Source organism: Heterodontus francisci, chromosome 3, assembly GCF_036365525.1.
Source record: "Heterodontus francisci isolate sHetFra1 chromosome 3, sHetFra1.hap1, whole genome shotgun sequence".
NCBI lineage: Eukaryota > Metazoa > Chordata > Chondrichthyes > Heterodontiformes > Heterodontidae > Heterodontus > Heterodontus francisci.
In genome coordinates this window covers 113075948-113092398 of record NC_090373.1, presented here as the reverse complement: position 1 = coordinate 113092398, position 16451 = coordinate 113075948, and the positions used below count along the sequence as shown (strand labels likewise).

The window sequence follows — 16451 nt, the reverse complement described above, 5'->3', positions numbered from 1 at the left end:
AATCATCTATATATGTCGTATTGACAGAATGTTGCAGCCACTCACCATTTTAAAATATCATAGATTGGCAGATTAAAAGGGTGCCAATTTGGGGGGGGGGGGGGAAATCATTTATTGATGAAAGCATTTAATGTAAGACCCTTTAATGACCTCTATAACCACTCCTGATGGCCCCTGTATCACAGACGTGCGTCTTCAGCCAATTTAATTCACTCCACGTGATATTAAGAAACAGTTGAAGGCACTGAATACAGTAAAAGTTATGGGCACTGATAAGATCCTGGCTGCAGTACTGAAGACGTATGCTCCAGAACTAACTGCACCCCTAACCAAGCAATTGCAGTACTGGCATCTAGCTGACAAAGTGGAAAATTCCCCAGGTATGTCCTGCCAATAAAAAGCAGGACAAATCGAATCTGGTCAATTACTGCCCCATTAGTCCACTCTCAATTTTTTATTTAATCTAGGGATATGAGTGGCACTGGCAAGGCCAGCATTTAGTGCCCATCCCTAATCTTTGAGAAGATGGTGGTGAGCTGCCTTCTTGAATTGCTGCTGTGAGTGGTGTAAGTACACTCACAGTGCTTTTTTTCTGTAGCAGTTTGATACAGCTGAGTGGCTTCCTAGGCCATTGCAGAGGGCAGTTAGGAGTCAAACAGAATGCTGGAATCACATATAGGTCAGACTGGCTAAGAATAGTAGATTTCCTTCCCTGGAGGACACCAGTGAACCAGATGGGTTTTTACAACAATCCAGTAGTTTCATGATCATTACTAATGAGACTAGCATTCAAAACAAGAGAGGATCTAAGCATCTGCCCTTGATGTTCAATGGCACCACCTAAGATGAAAACCCCACTATCAAAGTCCTGGGGTTACCATTGACCAGAAACTGAACCAGCCACATAAATGCTGTGGCTACAAGAGCAGGTCAGAGGCTGGGAATTATATTTTATTTTTATTTAGAGATACAGCACTGAAAACAGGCCCTTCGGCCCACTGAGTCTGTGCCGACCAACAACCACCCATTTATACTAACCCTACAGTAATCCCATATTCCCTACCACCTACCTATACTAGGGGCAATTTACAATGGCCAATTTACCTATCACCTGCAAGTCTTTGGCGGTGGGAGGAAACTGGAGCACCCGGCGAAAACCCACACAGTCACAGAGAGAACTTGCAAACTCCGCACAGGCAGTACCCAGAATTGAATCCGGGTCCCTGGAGCTGTGAGACTGCGGTGCTAACCACTGCGCCACTGTGCCATGAGTAACTCATCTCCTGACTCCCCAAAGCCTGTCCACCAACTACCAGGCACAAGTCAGGAATGTGATGGAATACTCTCCACTTCCAGCTCCAACAACACTCAAGAAGCTCGGCACCATCCAAGGCAAATCAGCCTGCTGATTGGCACCCCATCCACTACCTTAAACATTCACTCCCTTCACCAGCGGCACATAGTGGCAGCAGTGTGTACCATCTACTAGATGCACTGCAGCAACTCACCAAGCCTCCTTCAACAGCACCTTCCAAACCCATGACCTCTACCACCTAGAAGGTCAAGGGCAGCAGATGCATGGGAACACCTCCACCTGCAAGTTCCTCTCCAAGCCACACAACATCCTGACTTGGAACTATATCACCGTTCCTTCACTGTCACTGGGTCAAAATCCTGAAACTCCCTTCCTAACAGCACTGTGGATATACCTGCACCACATGGACTGCAGCGGTTCAAGAAGGCAGCTCACCACCACCTTCTCCAGGGCAATTAGGGACGGGCAATAAATCTTTGCCAGTGACACATCCCATGAACAAATAACAAAAAAAGCTTTATAAGCATCTTTGATTTTCTACATTCTCTGCCTGTTTCAAAGAAAATGTTACAAAAACGTAATCAGGCTGAAATTGGACAGGGTGGGATGCAAAACAAGCAGAATCGTTAGTTGCAATACAATGCACTCAATATTCAATTCTGCTCAAGTTAATGGAACTGAAAATTGGTTGGAGTGTATAACAGATGACCAATGCAATACTTCCTGTTTTGCTCTCACCAATGTCCAACTAATTACTTTTTTTAAAAATTAGCTTTAAGTGTCTTATGCATTTCCCATCTATTCTGCATCCAGCAGCTTACAGCCAATGATTTAGTGAAATGTACTAATCTTGATTTTAACCTGATAATAATGCAGATTACCAGATGTTGGCTGGAATTTTATGCCCCCAACCCCACCCCCAGGAGTGGACTGGAGGCAGGGAGGGGTGGCGTAAAGTCGAGTGGGAAGCAGTGGTTGCCGTTCCCATTGCATAACCGCCTGCAATGCCATTTTACCAGCAGCGGGGGAGGTTGAAAATGGCCCGCTTGCCTCAGGCCAATTGAGGGCCTAAAATGGCCAATTAATTGTTACATAAGGGCCTCCTCACGCCGCTGCTGGTATCTTATGAGTGGCAGCTGGGCACTTTACCACCTGGGGAGGTGGCCCAGTAAAACCAGGCAGGCTACTTGCAGAGGCCACTGCTCCTGGTGGCCCTGCTGGGACTGAGGAACTGCTGGCCCTCTTATTGGCCAGCAGCTCCTGGATGCAGGATTTCCTGCCTCAGAGGGGTGGAAGTTTCACCTGGGGAAAGTTAAGGGCCTGGGCCACATAAAGTTGCTGCATGTCTTCCAGGCCTGGCAGGGGTGGGCCCACCCCCGACATTTCAGCCAGTGGGCAGGGATTCCGGCGCCACATAAACTTCCAGCCATTGTATCAGCAGCAATGAGAAAATGTGTAATATTGGGCTGGATTTTACGGTGGGCAGGGGGTCCCGTCCACCGGCTGTAAAGTCAGTGGCGAGCTCGCCTCTGCCGGGCCTGGGGGTCCAGAGGGGATTCTTCGCTCCCCAGGCTTGTAATTGGTCTCAGTGGGACTTCCACCTCAGTGAGGGAGGAAGACCAGCCTAATGGAGCTGCCGGCCGATCAGCGGGCCAGCAGCTTGCAGTCCCAGCAGTGCCACTGGGAGTGATGACCACTGCTGGGATTACACCCAACTGCAGGAGGAAGATGACGGCCGACCCTGGAAAGAGGTACGTTTTTGGGGCCTCGGGATCAATCGGTCCAGCCCCAGCGAGGCAAGGAGGGTCAGTTGGGGGGGCGGGGGGGCATGTTGTGCGTTGGGGGCAGTTGGGGCTCCGGGGGCGACCCTCCATGGGGCACAGACTGAATCTTAAATCATGGCTGTTACTGCCCAAATGGAGAGCAACATCACAGAAAAAATGAGTCCAAACCTAAAATAAGCGAACAAAGAATATTCCATAGAAAATAGTTATTAGCACTAAAATTGGGCTCCATAGCACTCATTTTTTCAGTGTTAGGGGTGCCGTTTTGGATGTAAAATGGCATCTGCACTGTATGCATATACTACTGGGGTGGGCTGTGGCCGATGCCATTTTGGTGACAGAGAGTGGTGAATCTTTGGAATTCTCTACCCCAGAAGGCTGTGGAATTTCAATCATTGAGCATGTTCAAGGCAGAAATCGATACTATCTGGATACTAATGACATCAAGGGATATGGGGATAGTGCAGGAAAGTGACATTGAGGTAGATGATCAGCCATAATCTAATTAAATGGCAAAGCAGGCTTGATGGGTTGATTAGCCTACTCCTGCTCCTATGTTTCTATGTTAGTGCAGGTGTTAGGAGCAGGTGGCAGAAGTATACAGAGTATGCAGACCGTGATGCCAGTTGGTGTGTAAAACTAATTTGACACCAGTTCCGAAGAAGGGTCACTGACCCGAAACGTTAACTCTGCTTCTCTCTCCACAGATGCTGCCAGACCTGCTGAGTATTTCCAGCATTTCTTGTATTTATTTCAGATTTCCAGCATCCGCAGTATTTTGCTTTTATTATAGTCAGAGTATGCATGTGGCTTTGCCAGGATAGCAGGCTACCCCATAGTGCAGAGTGCTATTAACTGCACAGAATTTGCGTTGCAGGTGCCACATCCAATTGTGGATATGTACAACTGCAAAGATTTCCACTCCCTCAACACTGGATTTTACCAGCCCTCTAGGGACAGGCTGGGAAGCGGGGTGGGGGAGGAGCATAGGCATAAGATTGCGAGGGAAGATGATGTGGGTTTGGGGGAGTTGGGGGGGGGGTGTGCAGTGGAGCGCCCATTGCCTTCCCAATGCCATGGACTTTTACCAGGGGTGAGGAGGGTCGAGGACGGCCTTCCTGCCCAAAGACCAATTGAGGCCCTTAAGTGGCCAAATAAGGGACACATAAGAGCTTCTTCCTACCAGCACTGGTATTTTACCAGCATTGGGAGGGGAGCGGGCCCAGCCATGTGGGGAGGCCGCCCACAAAAAGATGGTAGTCTCCCTGCGGGCTCAGTTGGGGGCCTCCTGCTCGGGCAGCCTGTGGCCCGAGGAGGGCCCTCCCATCCCCAGCGCTAAGGGCCCTCCCTCGGGAAGACCTTCACAAATAACATGATCATCCACTGGAGGCTGTCTGACTGGCCCCAGTGAGCCCCACAATCTTACCATAATTCTGGGGCCTCTTCCATGTTGGCTGTTTCAGGCTGGCTGCAGTACCAGAGGTGGCAACCACTCCTGGTGGTGCTGCTGAGACTGAAGAGCTGTCTGCCTTCTGATTGGTCGGCAGCTCTTGGAGGACAGGAGCTCCTGTCTTTGGGCAGGAAGGCCGTCCTCGACCCTCCTCACTCCTGGTAAAAGCCCATGGCATTGGGAAGGCAATGGGCGCTCCACCGCAGCCCCCCCCCCCCCCTCCCACCCCACATCATCTTCCCTCGCAATTTTATGCCTGTGCTCCTCCCCCACCCTGCTTCCCAGCCTGTCCCTGGAGGGCTGGTAAAATCCAATGTTGAGGGAGTGGAAATCTTTGCAGTTGTAGTACATACCCACAATTGGATGTGGCACCTGCAACGCAAATTCTGTGCAGTTAATAGCACTCTGCACTATGGGGTAGCCTGCTATCCTGGCAAAGCCACATGCATACTCATTCTGAAGAAGGGTCACTGACCCAAAACGTTAACTCTGCTTCTCTCTCCACAGATGCTGCCAGACCTGCTGAGTATTTCCAGCACTTCTTGTTTTTATTGCATACTCTGACTGCTTCTCTCTGGAAAAAGAGAATTAAATGTATTCTCAATTTTCAGCATATGGAGCGCAGCCATCTTCCTTATACAACAATGGATGGCAAACTGTGAGATGCCACCTGCTCTAGCCTGGAAGGATCCTGACACAAACAGGTTCATGGCCATAGTCACCTTTACAGCTACTGGTATCACTGTGCTTGCCCTGCTCTGAGGCTGCAGGTCTGCCTGGAACAGGTGGCAGATTTCAGGGAGCACCTTTTTCATAAAAGAGAGACATTGTAAACACTGTTCCTCACTAAGGTTGAGGTAAGGGAATTGCTCCCTGAAGACTCTGGGTGGATATGACCTCCCGCTGACAGCCCTTCTCTCTTTCCTCCTCTTCCCTCTTTGAACAGCATGACCTTCCCTATGCCGCCTCTGCTCAATCTCTGTCATGCTACAAGCCAAAGGGAATGTTAATTATAGCACCCATGACAAGGAGCAAGTGGACTGAACAAAACTCTTAAAGTGAGAACCAAGATCTTCACTATGTGTAACGCTGCTCCCTGTAGACTTCATCAACATTCGGTAGCAGTAAACAAAGTCACAGCACTTCTAGAAACTCAGCAACAGCCAGCAGAAATCAATCAGGAACTAACCTGAAAGTAGTTGATGATCCCTTTAAATAGCATTGTTGGAGGATCCTTCCTGCTGCTGAACGCATGTTCAGCTGTGAGAGGTTAAGTGAGAGTGTTAGCTGGAGCATTGAGTTTGAAAATGGTAGAGCTGGTGTCAAATCAGTTTTACACACCAACTGGCATCACGATCTGCATACTCTGTATATTTCTGCCACCTGCTCCTAACACCTGCACTGCCAGGCAGTTAATTGCCTGAGTGCTGAAAAATGTGGTCATGGATTCCACAAACAGCTGAGGCGGGGTTGTCCCTGGCTTTCCAGCTCAGTCTCGGGACCCCCGCTGCAGGCACAAAATTCAGCCCTGTGTGTGCAGTCGATTTGCGACCATGCTCAGCATGTCATGCAGGTCAATGCCTAATCCTGACAGCAATCATGATGCCTTTATAATAAAAGCAAAATACTGCAGATGCTGGAAATCTAAAATAAAAAAAGGAAGTGCTGGAAATACTCAGCAGGTCTGGCAGCATCTGTGGAGAGAAAAACAGAGTTAACATTTCAGGTCAGTGACCTTTCATCAGAAAGGGTCACTGACCTGAAAAGAAAAGTCACTGATCTGAAACGTTCACTCTGCTTCTCTCTCCACAGATGCTGCCAGACCTGCTGAGTATTTCCAGCACTTACTGTTTTTACAAAGGAGGATACAAATAACATAGCAGAAATTTTGGGGAACACAAGGTTTAGTGAGAGGGAGGAACTGAAGGAAATCAGTATTAGTAGAAAAATAGTGTTGGGGAAATTGATGGGATTGAAGGCCGATAAATCCCCAGGGCCTGATAATCTACATCCCAGAGTACTTAAGGAAGTGGCCCAAGAAAGAGTGGATGCATTGGTGGTCATCTTCCAAGATTCTATAGACTCTGGAACAATTCCTACAGATTGGAGGGTAGCTAATGTTACACCACTATTTGAAAAGGGAGGTAGAGAGAAAACAGGGAATTATAGACCAGTCAGCCTGATGTCGATAGTGGATAAAATTCTAGAGACCATTATCAAAGATTTTATAGCACAGCACTTGGAGAACAGTGGTAGAATCGGACAGAGTCAGCATGGATTTATGAAAGGGAAATCATGCTTGATAGATGTACTAGAATTCTTCAAGGATGTAACTAGTAGAGTTGATGAGGGGGAGCCAGTGGATGTGGTTTATTTGGACTTTCAGAAGGCTTTTGACAAAGCCCCACATAAGAGGTGGGTAGTGTATTGCGGTGGATAGAAAATTGGTTGGCAGACAGGAAACAAAAAGTAGGAATAAATGGGTCTTTTTCCGAATGGCAGACAGTAACTAGTGGGGTACCGCAGGGATTGGTGCAGAACCCCAGCTATTCACAATATATATTAATGATTTAGATGAGGGAACTAAATGTAATATCTCCAAATTTGCAGATGACACAAAACTGGGTGGGAGGGTGAGTTGTGAGGAGGATGCAGAGAGGCTTCAGGGTGATTTGGACAAGTTGAGTGAGTGTACAAATGCATGGTAGATGCAGTATAATGTGGATAAATGTGAGGTTATCCACTTTTGTGGCAAAAACAGGAAGGCAGATTATTATCTGAACAGTTATAAACTGAGAGAGGGGATTATGTAACGAAACCTGGGTATTCTCGTACACCAGTCGCTGAAGGTAAGCATGCAGGTGCAACAGGCGGTAAAAAGGGCTAATGGTATGTTGGCCTTCATAACGAGGGGATTCGAGTACAGGAGCAGGAATGTCTTGCTGCAATTATACAGGGCCTTGGTGAGGCCACACCTGGAATATTGTGTGCAGTTTTGGACATCTTATTTGAGGAAGGATGCTCTAGCTATAGAGGGAGCACAGCGAAGGTTTACCAGACTGATTCCTGGGATGGCGGGACTGACATATGAGGGGAGATTGAGTCGGTAAGGATTATATTCACTGGAGTTCAGAAGAGTGAGGGGATCTCATAGAAACCTATAAAACTCTAACAGGACTTGACAGGGTAGATGCAGGTGTTCCTGATAGTGGGGGGAGTCCAGAACCAGGGGTCATAGTCTGAGCATACGGGGTAAACCTTTCAGGACTGAGATGAGGAGAAATTTCTTCACCCAGAGAGTGGTGAACCTTTGGAATTCACTACCACAGAATACAGTTGAGGCCAAAACATTGTATGTTTTCACGAAGGCGTTTGATATAGCTCTTGGGGTGAAAGGGATCAAAGGATATGGGGGGAAAGCGGGAAAAGGTTACTGAGTTGCCATGATCAGCCATGATCATAATGAAAGGCGGAGAAGGCTCGAAGGGCCGAATGGCCTACTCCTGCTCCTATTTTCTATGTTTCTATATCATGATGCCTTTGTTTTGCACCAGTCCACTGCACCATCAGTATTTGAGCCACCATGTCAAATCAGAGGGTGGCTGCTGGGTGACAAGCTGGCTCATGGCTCCTGTGTGCAACCCAGGTGCATGTGGGCAGCATACATACAATGCTGCCAGAAAAATGTAATTGAGCAGACCATTGGGGTGCTGAAGCAATGTTTCTGTTACCTGGACTGTTCTGGAAGATCCCTGCAGTACCTGCCAGAGCACATGTGACAATTTGTCAGGTCTTCAGCATCCTGCACAACCTCGCCATCATGAGGGCACAGCCCTTGTCATCAGGGCTATGGAGAACATCTAAGGAAGAGGAGGAGGAGCAAGAAGGGAGGAGACAACCAATACATCCCCTTTCCGACCGGGCTGTCCATGATCGGTTCATTTGACTGCAATGCCAGTGAACACAATCCCAATTCTCCATTCAACAACAGTCCCACATCTTATGATCACTCTTTTACTGACAAACACAGCATCCTCTTGATCACAATGCTAAAATAAAGCCATCGCAATACAAACATTCCAAACCAACTTTATCAAACAAACCATCCAATATTCCATACGGTAGTCAACTAATTACCCTTGTGCATTCTCTTCGTGCCTGTCTAACGGATGCCTTTGTCTGGCCTGCTGCTCCTATGTAAGCCCAGGATTGGACTTCAGCACCCGGCATGGGTGGCAGCAGTCTGGGTTGGCTGGCTGACAGGCAACAGCAAGGGAAATGGTGGAGTGGTGCGCTGGGAGGATGAATGCTGTCACCCTAAGCGTAGACAACAAGTTTGTGCCCCACGTTGCCACTGCTACTCACCCTGGATGTGCCTCAGCAATCCTAGGAATCTGTTGGAGGACAGATTGTTGGACTGCTGTGAAACCCTGCCCTGGTATCCACAGCCATGATGCAGCAGTCTGAGCCTGCGTGACACCAAGCTGGTAACATGCTGAGTTTATATGACTTCAGTCTGAGCTTCCACAACACTCAAACATTGGGTGGCTTCCGTTTTTGCTGCAATGGAAGCTGAGACATCAGCCACCAGGTGCTGGATTGTAATTGAATCCACAAGTGTTCTCATGCAATGGCCACCATTTCCATGCTGGAGAGGATGGGCTTCAGGTTCTGCATCAAGTCATGTGCCAAGCTAGTGCTGGACTCCTCTATGCTCCTTGACAGTCACCTTAACCTCTCTGGTAGGCCTGCCAATGCATCACACATTTCATTGTGCATATCCATCAGCCTTTTCCCTTTCGCTACCCCATTGGAGTCCTCATCTGAGTCCCCTGGAGAGTCCAAGCCTCAGCTGGCCAATTTAACTGCCTTGACAGTTTTTCAAAAGACACAAAAAAGTCTTCCACGTCTCCCTCGTTGAATTTTGGGATCAGTTGGGAAAGTTTTAACAATTCTGCACCCAGCCCTGAATTATGCTCCTCCATATTGGCTATGCCCCCTAGTTAACTCAAGTCACCCTCTTCACATTCTTTCTGGAAGGTTCTTTCTCTTTCTCCTGTCTCTCTTTTTCTTCATGTTCCTTCTGGAAGGCAATTTCTTTCTCTCTCTCCTGTCTCTCTCTTTCCCCTTCCCTGTCTTCTAATTCAAGTTTCCTCTGTTCCAATTGTAGCTTTGCTAGCAATACCCTGCTTCTAACCCTGTTTCTGCATCTTCAGATTCAAGGGAAAAATGGTTGGTCACTAGTCTTAGGAGTTTAGACTTCCTAGCCTTGCCACGTACAGTGATCCCACACTGCTCAGCCATTTTCCTCAACTCCTCCATAGACAGTGCTTTTAACTTATCCCAAGTTACTTCAGCCTGGCTTGGGGAGCTACTAGCTTCAGTCGCAGACATATTAGTATTCTATCACACACAAACACAAGAAAACCTGTATTGAAATCTTTTCTCTTTTTTTGATTGGGAACAATTTGATTTCCCAATTCCAATTTCCTCATTTGTCTGTGGGTCAAATCTAGGCACTAGCCCCCAAATTTCTGTTATGACCAGATGAGATAGAGGTCGAGGAGTTCCGTCTCAGCCTTTGCCTGGTCTAACCGTAACAGGGTTTAAGTTTAAAAACACCATGTTTTTAGCTCCCCCATCAGTGAATCCTTGTTCACTGCTTTCCAATTGTAAGGCAAAGAAATCAGACAGAGGGTCTTAGATTTAAACAATAAAGGTGGAAGTTTATTAATCTTAAACTCTAATTCAGTTAACGACTATGAGCATGCGACGCGACCACGCTAACATACGTACACGATAAACACGGGCAGATAGAGACAGAAAAAGTAGAAAAAATAAAGGGGAAAAATTTGAGGCAATTACTTACGGTCCTTTGAGTTCAATGTGGAGTCTTTGGTTGCCAGTAAGTCTTGCTATTCGTTGAGGCCCAGTGCACGCTTTAACTTGTTTTGATGTAAGAGTCTTTTCTCTCTTGAGGTTTATGTGTCTTCAGTGAGTCTGGAAGCCTGTGAGAAAGGGAGAGAGAGTCAGCCAGGAGAGAAGCTCTCTTGTTCCAGATTCAGTCGCAATCTCTGCAGTCTGAATTCAAACTGTCCTGTGTCTAGTTCAAAAGGCCTGGACTAGCCGGTTAGTCATGTGACCAGCTGGCTTAAATACTTCTGCATTTGTGGATTACAAAGCTCTCGGTGCGGGGAGGGGGGGAGTTGGGGATTGTAGTGCTGTCTCTTACTCCAACAAGATGTGCATCACCATTGCCCAGCCTAATCTCTGTTAATTGAATCAGTGAGCAATTCTTTTGTCTCTCCAAGCACTGTCTCTTAGTATCCAAATGTCCTCCAGCCAAGTTCTGGTGACCTCTTTTTAGACAAGTCATTTCTTCACTCCAGGAACAGTTTAAAATTAATGTTCATATGACAAAATTAATATCTCTCATTTTTGGCAGGTGGGGGTCTGCATGACACTCTGCATGTGAGCTATGAGTCAATAATTGATAGAGATTGTTCGTAGATGAGAGATGGGGGTATGGTGAATTGAGCAGTGTCTGAGGCTGGTTGTGCAGTTGGTGCAATGCTTGAAGATGAACTCACTAATCTTGGCCACTCATGAGGTCATTGAACTTCTTTCAGCACTACATCCAGGCCATGGGGCTACACTGCTGGCATTGAGCTGCACAGCTATCTGCTCCCATTGTCTGCTGTGGGTTTGTCTGGAGCCTCCTGACCCACTGTGGATATGAGACCTATCTCCTGATGTTGAACTCTAACACCAAACCCTTCAGTTTTGCATTGGAGGACCTTGGAGGCCATTCTCTGCTATATTGTGCCATTCTTATGTCTTCCTCAGGTCAAAGTCACATGTACAATGATATTCAACACCTGCTCCAGCCAAAATGCACTTCCTCTTTAAGGCTTGCTTTAATTGGTGTTCTTCTCTCATGATTCATGTGTGCAGCCATTCAACAGGATGCTTAGCAAGCTGCATTCTGCAATCATATAAATAAGCAGGCGATATGAAGTTTGCATGCTGCCTGAATCAGAACAAAAAAGTGCAGGTTAATTTTGCATTACAATCCCCGTAACCATTTTCAGGCCTTATCCAATTTTCCTCCACTATCTTTTTGGCTTATAAATGAAGTTAATGAACCAGGAAATACCCTGCACAAAAATACTGCCAATCGTTTTCTAAAATCTAGCTCATGTTATCAAATATAATTGTTTTATATTGTATTCCTTCTTTTCAGATTGGGTACTATGGATACAGCAGTTGTTCTGGATGCTTGAGATGCCAGTGTGCTCTGGCTTCCAGGGATGAATATTGTGACCCTTTGAGTGGACAGTGTAAATGCCTACCCGGAGTCACAGGAAGACTATGTGACCGGTGTCTGTACGGGTTCTGGAACTACGGACTGAATGGGTGCCAGAGTAAGTTCACGGCACTAAATTTAGCAGAGAGAGAGAAATGGCAATACAATGGACAAAGAAAACAAGAGAATGAAGGAAGTAAAAAAGGAGAAAGAAAAGAATTTAAAGTGAGCTCTCGTAACAGCAGTTCAAAAGCAATCCATTGTGTGAAGCACATTGAGACATCTTGATCTCATAAGATACTGTGTAATTGCAAGCATTAAACAGTATTTTTCACTGCACAGTTTAATAAAAATGTTGCATGCATTTCGAAATTGATAAACATCCATAATCATGAATTATAATTTCAAAAGTTCACTTCTTTCTCTCGCCTGCAGGGTGCGAATGTGAAGGGCACTGCGACAGTGAGACAGGAGAATGTCTGTCAGCACCCACTGAGCCCCCAACCAACTGCTCAGTTGTCAGTAAGTACCTTCATGCAACTAAGCCCTACAACTATACTTCCAGATGGCCCCACTGAACTCTGGCTGTGTTTTCCTACAGCTTTGTTAAGTTAAAATAACATTTGACATCCTTGCTTCTGCAGCCAGTGACAACCCAAAATACAACTGTGTGGCTCCTTTTCCAGTGAATTATATTGGCTTGACACCTATAGAACTGATCCACCAATCATCATGTTTGCGGTGTACTTAAACAAGTGATACGATTATTCTAACAATTGTCAATGCCTGAAATTCATACAACTCTCTTCAGGCCAAGCAGTCTTTATTCAAAGTCAAAAGTCTATTGCAAACACAGCAAATACGAAATAAGGCCACTGTGGCTATCTCAAAAATTCTCAGCTATTTCAAGTAAAAATGATATAGTTATAGGAATGAGAGACTCAAATGAGGGAACATGAAATGCAGACGCTTAGTCATTACAGGTGTCAGTATTAGAACATTTGAATGGAATGCTCATTAAATGTTTATAAGGAGTTTGTCAAGTGCCCAAAAGAAAGGTTGAGTTGTATTTTCCAAACGTTTCCCAAGAAGTGCTACTGAGAAATAATAACTAGAGTGTTTTATCTTTTGGCACATAAATTTTTATTACTAATAAAGCGTTATGAAAACTTTTACATTGAATTGAAACTATTGAATATTTTGCAGCTTATTTTTACACGTGAAATTTATAATATTTGTATGCATTAGTTCAAGAAGAAAATCCAGCCATATTTATTCTTTTAGCCTTGCCACAGAGAGTTGACCTTCTCTTCATGTTTTTCTTAACATAGTTTATATTTTGAATTCACCACAAAAGGGATTGTCAACATCGCCCCTTGTCTTGATATTCTAATGCTCCAGTAACATTGCACCAAGTTTTCCAATGCATTTCTCATGAACTGGCAAACAAGTGTACTGCCTGCTAATGCTGGGCTGAATCGTAGCAGCTGTAAAAATTTTCAGGCATCAGGATTAATTGCAGGTCCTGCCCCTACTCACTTCTACAGTGCACCCTGTGGTGCAATCTTATGAGAGGCAATCAATTAACGGGCCGCCTCTACGATTACCATCCGATTAAGGATGGCGGGCAGGTTCCTGAGGTGGGAAGCCCAATAGGAGGGCCCACAGCACTGGATGTACAGCAACCCCACTGGGACAGATGGGCATGGCTGATGCAGGTAGGAGAATGCAAGGGACCTCCTCAAAAATGGAAGCACTCTCTGAAGTGTGATGAAAACGTAAAAATAAAGAAGGCCCACAGCGTTAGGGCCATCTGTATGGAGGGGAAGACGCTCCACAGGATTGCTTGTGACTACGGCTGTGGCATTTTCATCCTTGTGACTCCTTCACTGGGGCATTGAGAGGAGGTTGCTATGGCGCCCTAGCTTGCTACCAGGAGGTTGCCTCCAAGTAGCTACCGGGCTTCAACTTTGGGGAAGGGGGTAGCCATCTGATGCTGGGAAAGTTCCGTCAGCATCTGAAAATGGCCCATAAGTGGAGTTTTAATTGGCCTAATTGGCTACCTGCCTCTGTGGAGCGGGTTGCCAATTCCTATGACAGCCTGCCCCTGGGAAACTTGTTGGAGGCGGGACAATGCCAAGGAGCTGACTCGACACGCAATTTTCTAAATTTCTCCACATCCCCGCCTCCAAAGCCATCTCCAAGGGGCTGCTAAGATTCCGCCCACTATTCCTGAATCAGGTAAAATGGAGTTCAATGCAAACATACTAAACAGGAGCACAACATACCGGATTATGGCTGCTGGAAGAATATCTCATCTTCTAACATTAGAAAGTCAATGGGCTCTGTGGATGCTGTCCAAATATGTTCTAGACGTTATAGGGCTGATATTACGATCATAAATGCACAGTACTGTGAGCACTGCTCCAGAAGAACTCTGTGTACTTGGCCCACAAGTGAACTCAACTCACCCCATAATATGAGGTCAGTGCAATGTAATAGTTAAACTTTGCTCCAAATACACTGGGAGTGCCAGGTTTGTTGGATGGTATTTCCAGCTCCGGCCACATGTAAGTTGTTGCTGTCTGCTTAAGAAGAAAGGATTTTCTTGGGGGTGTGACGTGGAAGGGGCACAATAGCAGATGAAATCAGTCTCTTAAGGCACAAAAGTCCAACAGGAGACAAACTGGAAGACCTGACGGTAGGTCAGATTCAGCCAGTAAAAAAAATGTGTAGAACCTGCCCTTATACTTAAGCACTCCATTCTAATTACAATATGGTGTGGCGCAGTGGTTAGCACCGCAGCCTCACAGCTCCAGCGACCTGGGTTCTGTTCTGGGTACTGTCTGCGCAGAGTTTGCAAGTTCTCCCTGTGACTGCGTGGGTTTCCGTTGGGTGCTCCGGTTTCCTCCCATAGCCAAAGACTTGCAGGTTGTTAGGTAAATTGGCCATTGTAAATTACCCCGAGTGTAGGTAGGTGGTAGGAGAATGGTGGGGATGTGGTAGGGAATATATGGGGATTAATGTAGGATTAGTATAAATGGGTGGTTGTTGGTCAGCACAGACTTGGTGGGCCTAAGGGCCTGTTTCAATGCTGTAACTCTCTATGACTCTATGAACAGGGGCCTCAGTCAGCCTCATGCACACTTTCCTCTGCAGGCTCCCAGCGGCTATGTCGTGATCATTGGGGTACATTGGGTATGCACTAGGTGTACTTTGCATCCAATTAAATAGAGACCCTGCACCTGATAAGGGAGCAGGCACCTAATGTGCATCAACTTTAAGTTTAAGGGTTTTAAGTTTAAAATTTGTTCTGCAAGCTACAAAATAACTGCACCCTAAAATAAGTGGCAGCTGTGGGAGACATTATCAGGCAGGTGATCTTGATACTAACACTGAACTGCCCACTTACAAAAATGAATAGTATTTTAATGCATTCATTAATATAGTGCAAAAACATATCCCACATTACTGCCAAATGTAACTGACAATGGGGCAATAGGCACGGGCCCATCTGTCACATTGATGAAGCAGGAGGAGGGGTTCACTGTCTCCTTTACCTGTAGTTACATTAATAGTCTGGCCAGATATAAGGGTGCTCCAAGAAACTGGTGGAGAGTTTTGGTAGGACTCCACTCCCAATTGGAGGATCTAAGAGAAACTTGTCAGCAAGCTGAAGAGGACCCCAAAAAATAAACATAAAGGTTTTAAATGCACACCCAAGAGACCTTTGAGTATTGGAACCTGCCAGCTACTGTTATTCTCTGTGCCCAGATTCCTGGTATGCAGTCCCCCCCATGAGAACACTGCACTGATGCAGAAAATGTAATCTTATGTCAGGTGCTCTAAATGTTTAGTAGCACTCTTATAGCTTAGTATATTATCAGGACTCATTAATTAGTAACAATCTATATAATTTAAGTTCAGTAATTAATAATATATGTGATTTAGGATGACATCTGATCCCTATGGATATTTTTCTTTAGTGGCGACTAGAAGACCTATGAATACATGTACTGTGGGCACAAGTCAGAGCAACAAAGGATCAATTGCTAAATTCAGCCTAAACAAGTTTTCAAACAATATGCACTGGACGGGATTTTGGATCATTTATTAGATTTCTTTGCTTCTTCCTCCTTTTGATGAAGTCTTGACTCCTTGTTGTGGCCTTCCCCTACCTTTCCCATTATTCAAGCGTGTTTCTAGGCAATGAGTGTTGCCAGGTTATCCAACTATGGCCTGGCAAGCCACTCAGTTGTACCACACCACTAAAGAAAAGTCTAAAAAGAATGAAACCAGACAGACCACCCAGCATCGACCTAGGCACTGGAAGTGACAATGGCACATCCAGCCCTGTCGACCCAGCAAGGTCTTCCTAACTAACATCTGGGGTCTTGTGCCGAAATTGGGAAAGCTATCCCACAGACTAGTCAAGCAACAGCCTGACATAGTCATACTCTTAGAATCATACCATGCAGCCAACATAATTGACACCACCATCACCATCCCTGGGCATGTCCTGCCACACTAGCAGGAAAGACCCAGCAGAAATGGCGGCACAGTGGTATACAGTCGGGAGGGAGTTGCCCTGGGAGT

General features: G+C 46.0%; 1 protein-coding gene across 1 annotated transcript in view; it reads left to right on the top strand.

The window, feature by feature from the left end:
• Positions 1-16451, top strand: part of lama4 (laminin, alpha 4) — a 183279-nt gene that overhangs the window by 53845 nt on the left and 112983 nt on the right. Inside the window, exons 7-8 of the mRNA XM_068025542.1 lie at positions 11793-11973; positions 12291-12377. Of these exons, the coding sequence (XP_067881643.1) occupies positions 11793-11973; positions 12291-12377 (268 nt within the window). The remainder of the gene's footprint in view (positions 1-11792; positions 11974-12290; positions 12378-16451) is intronic.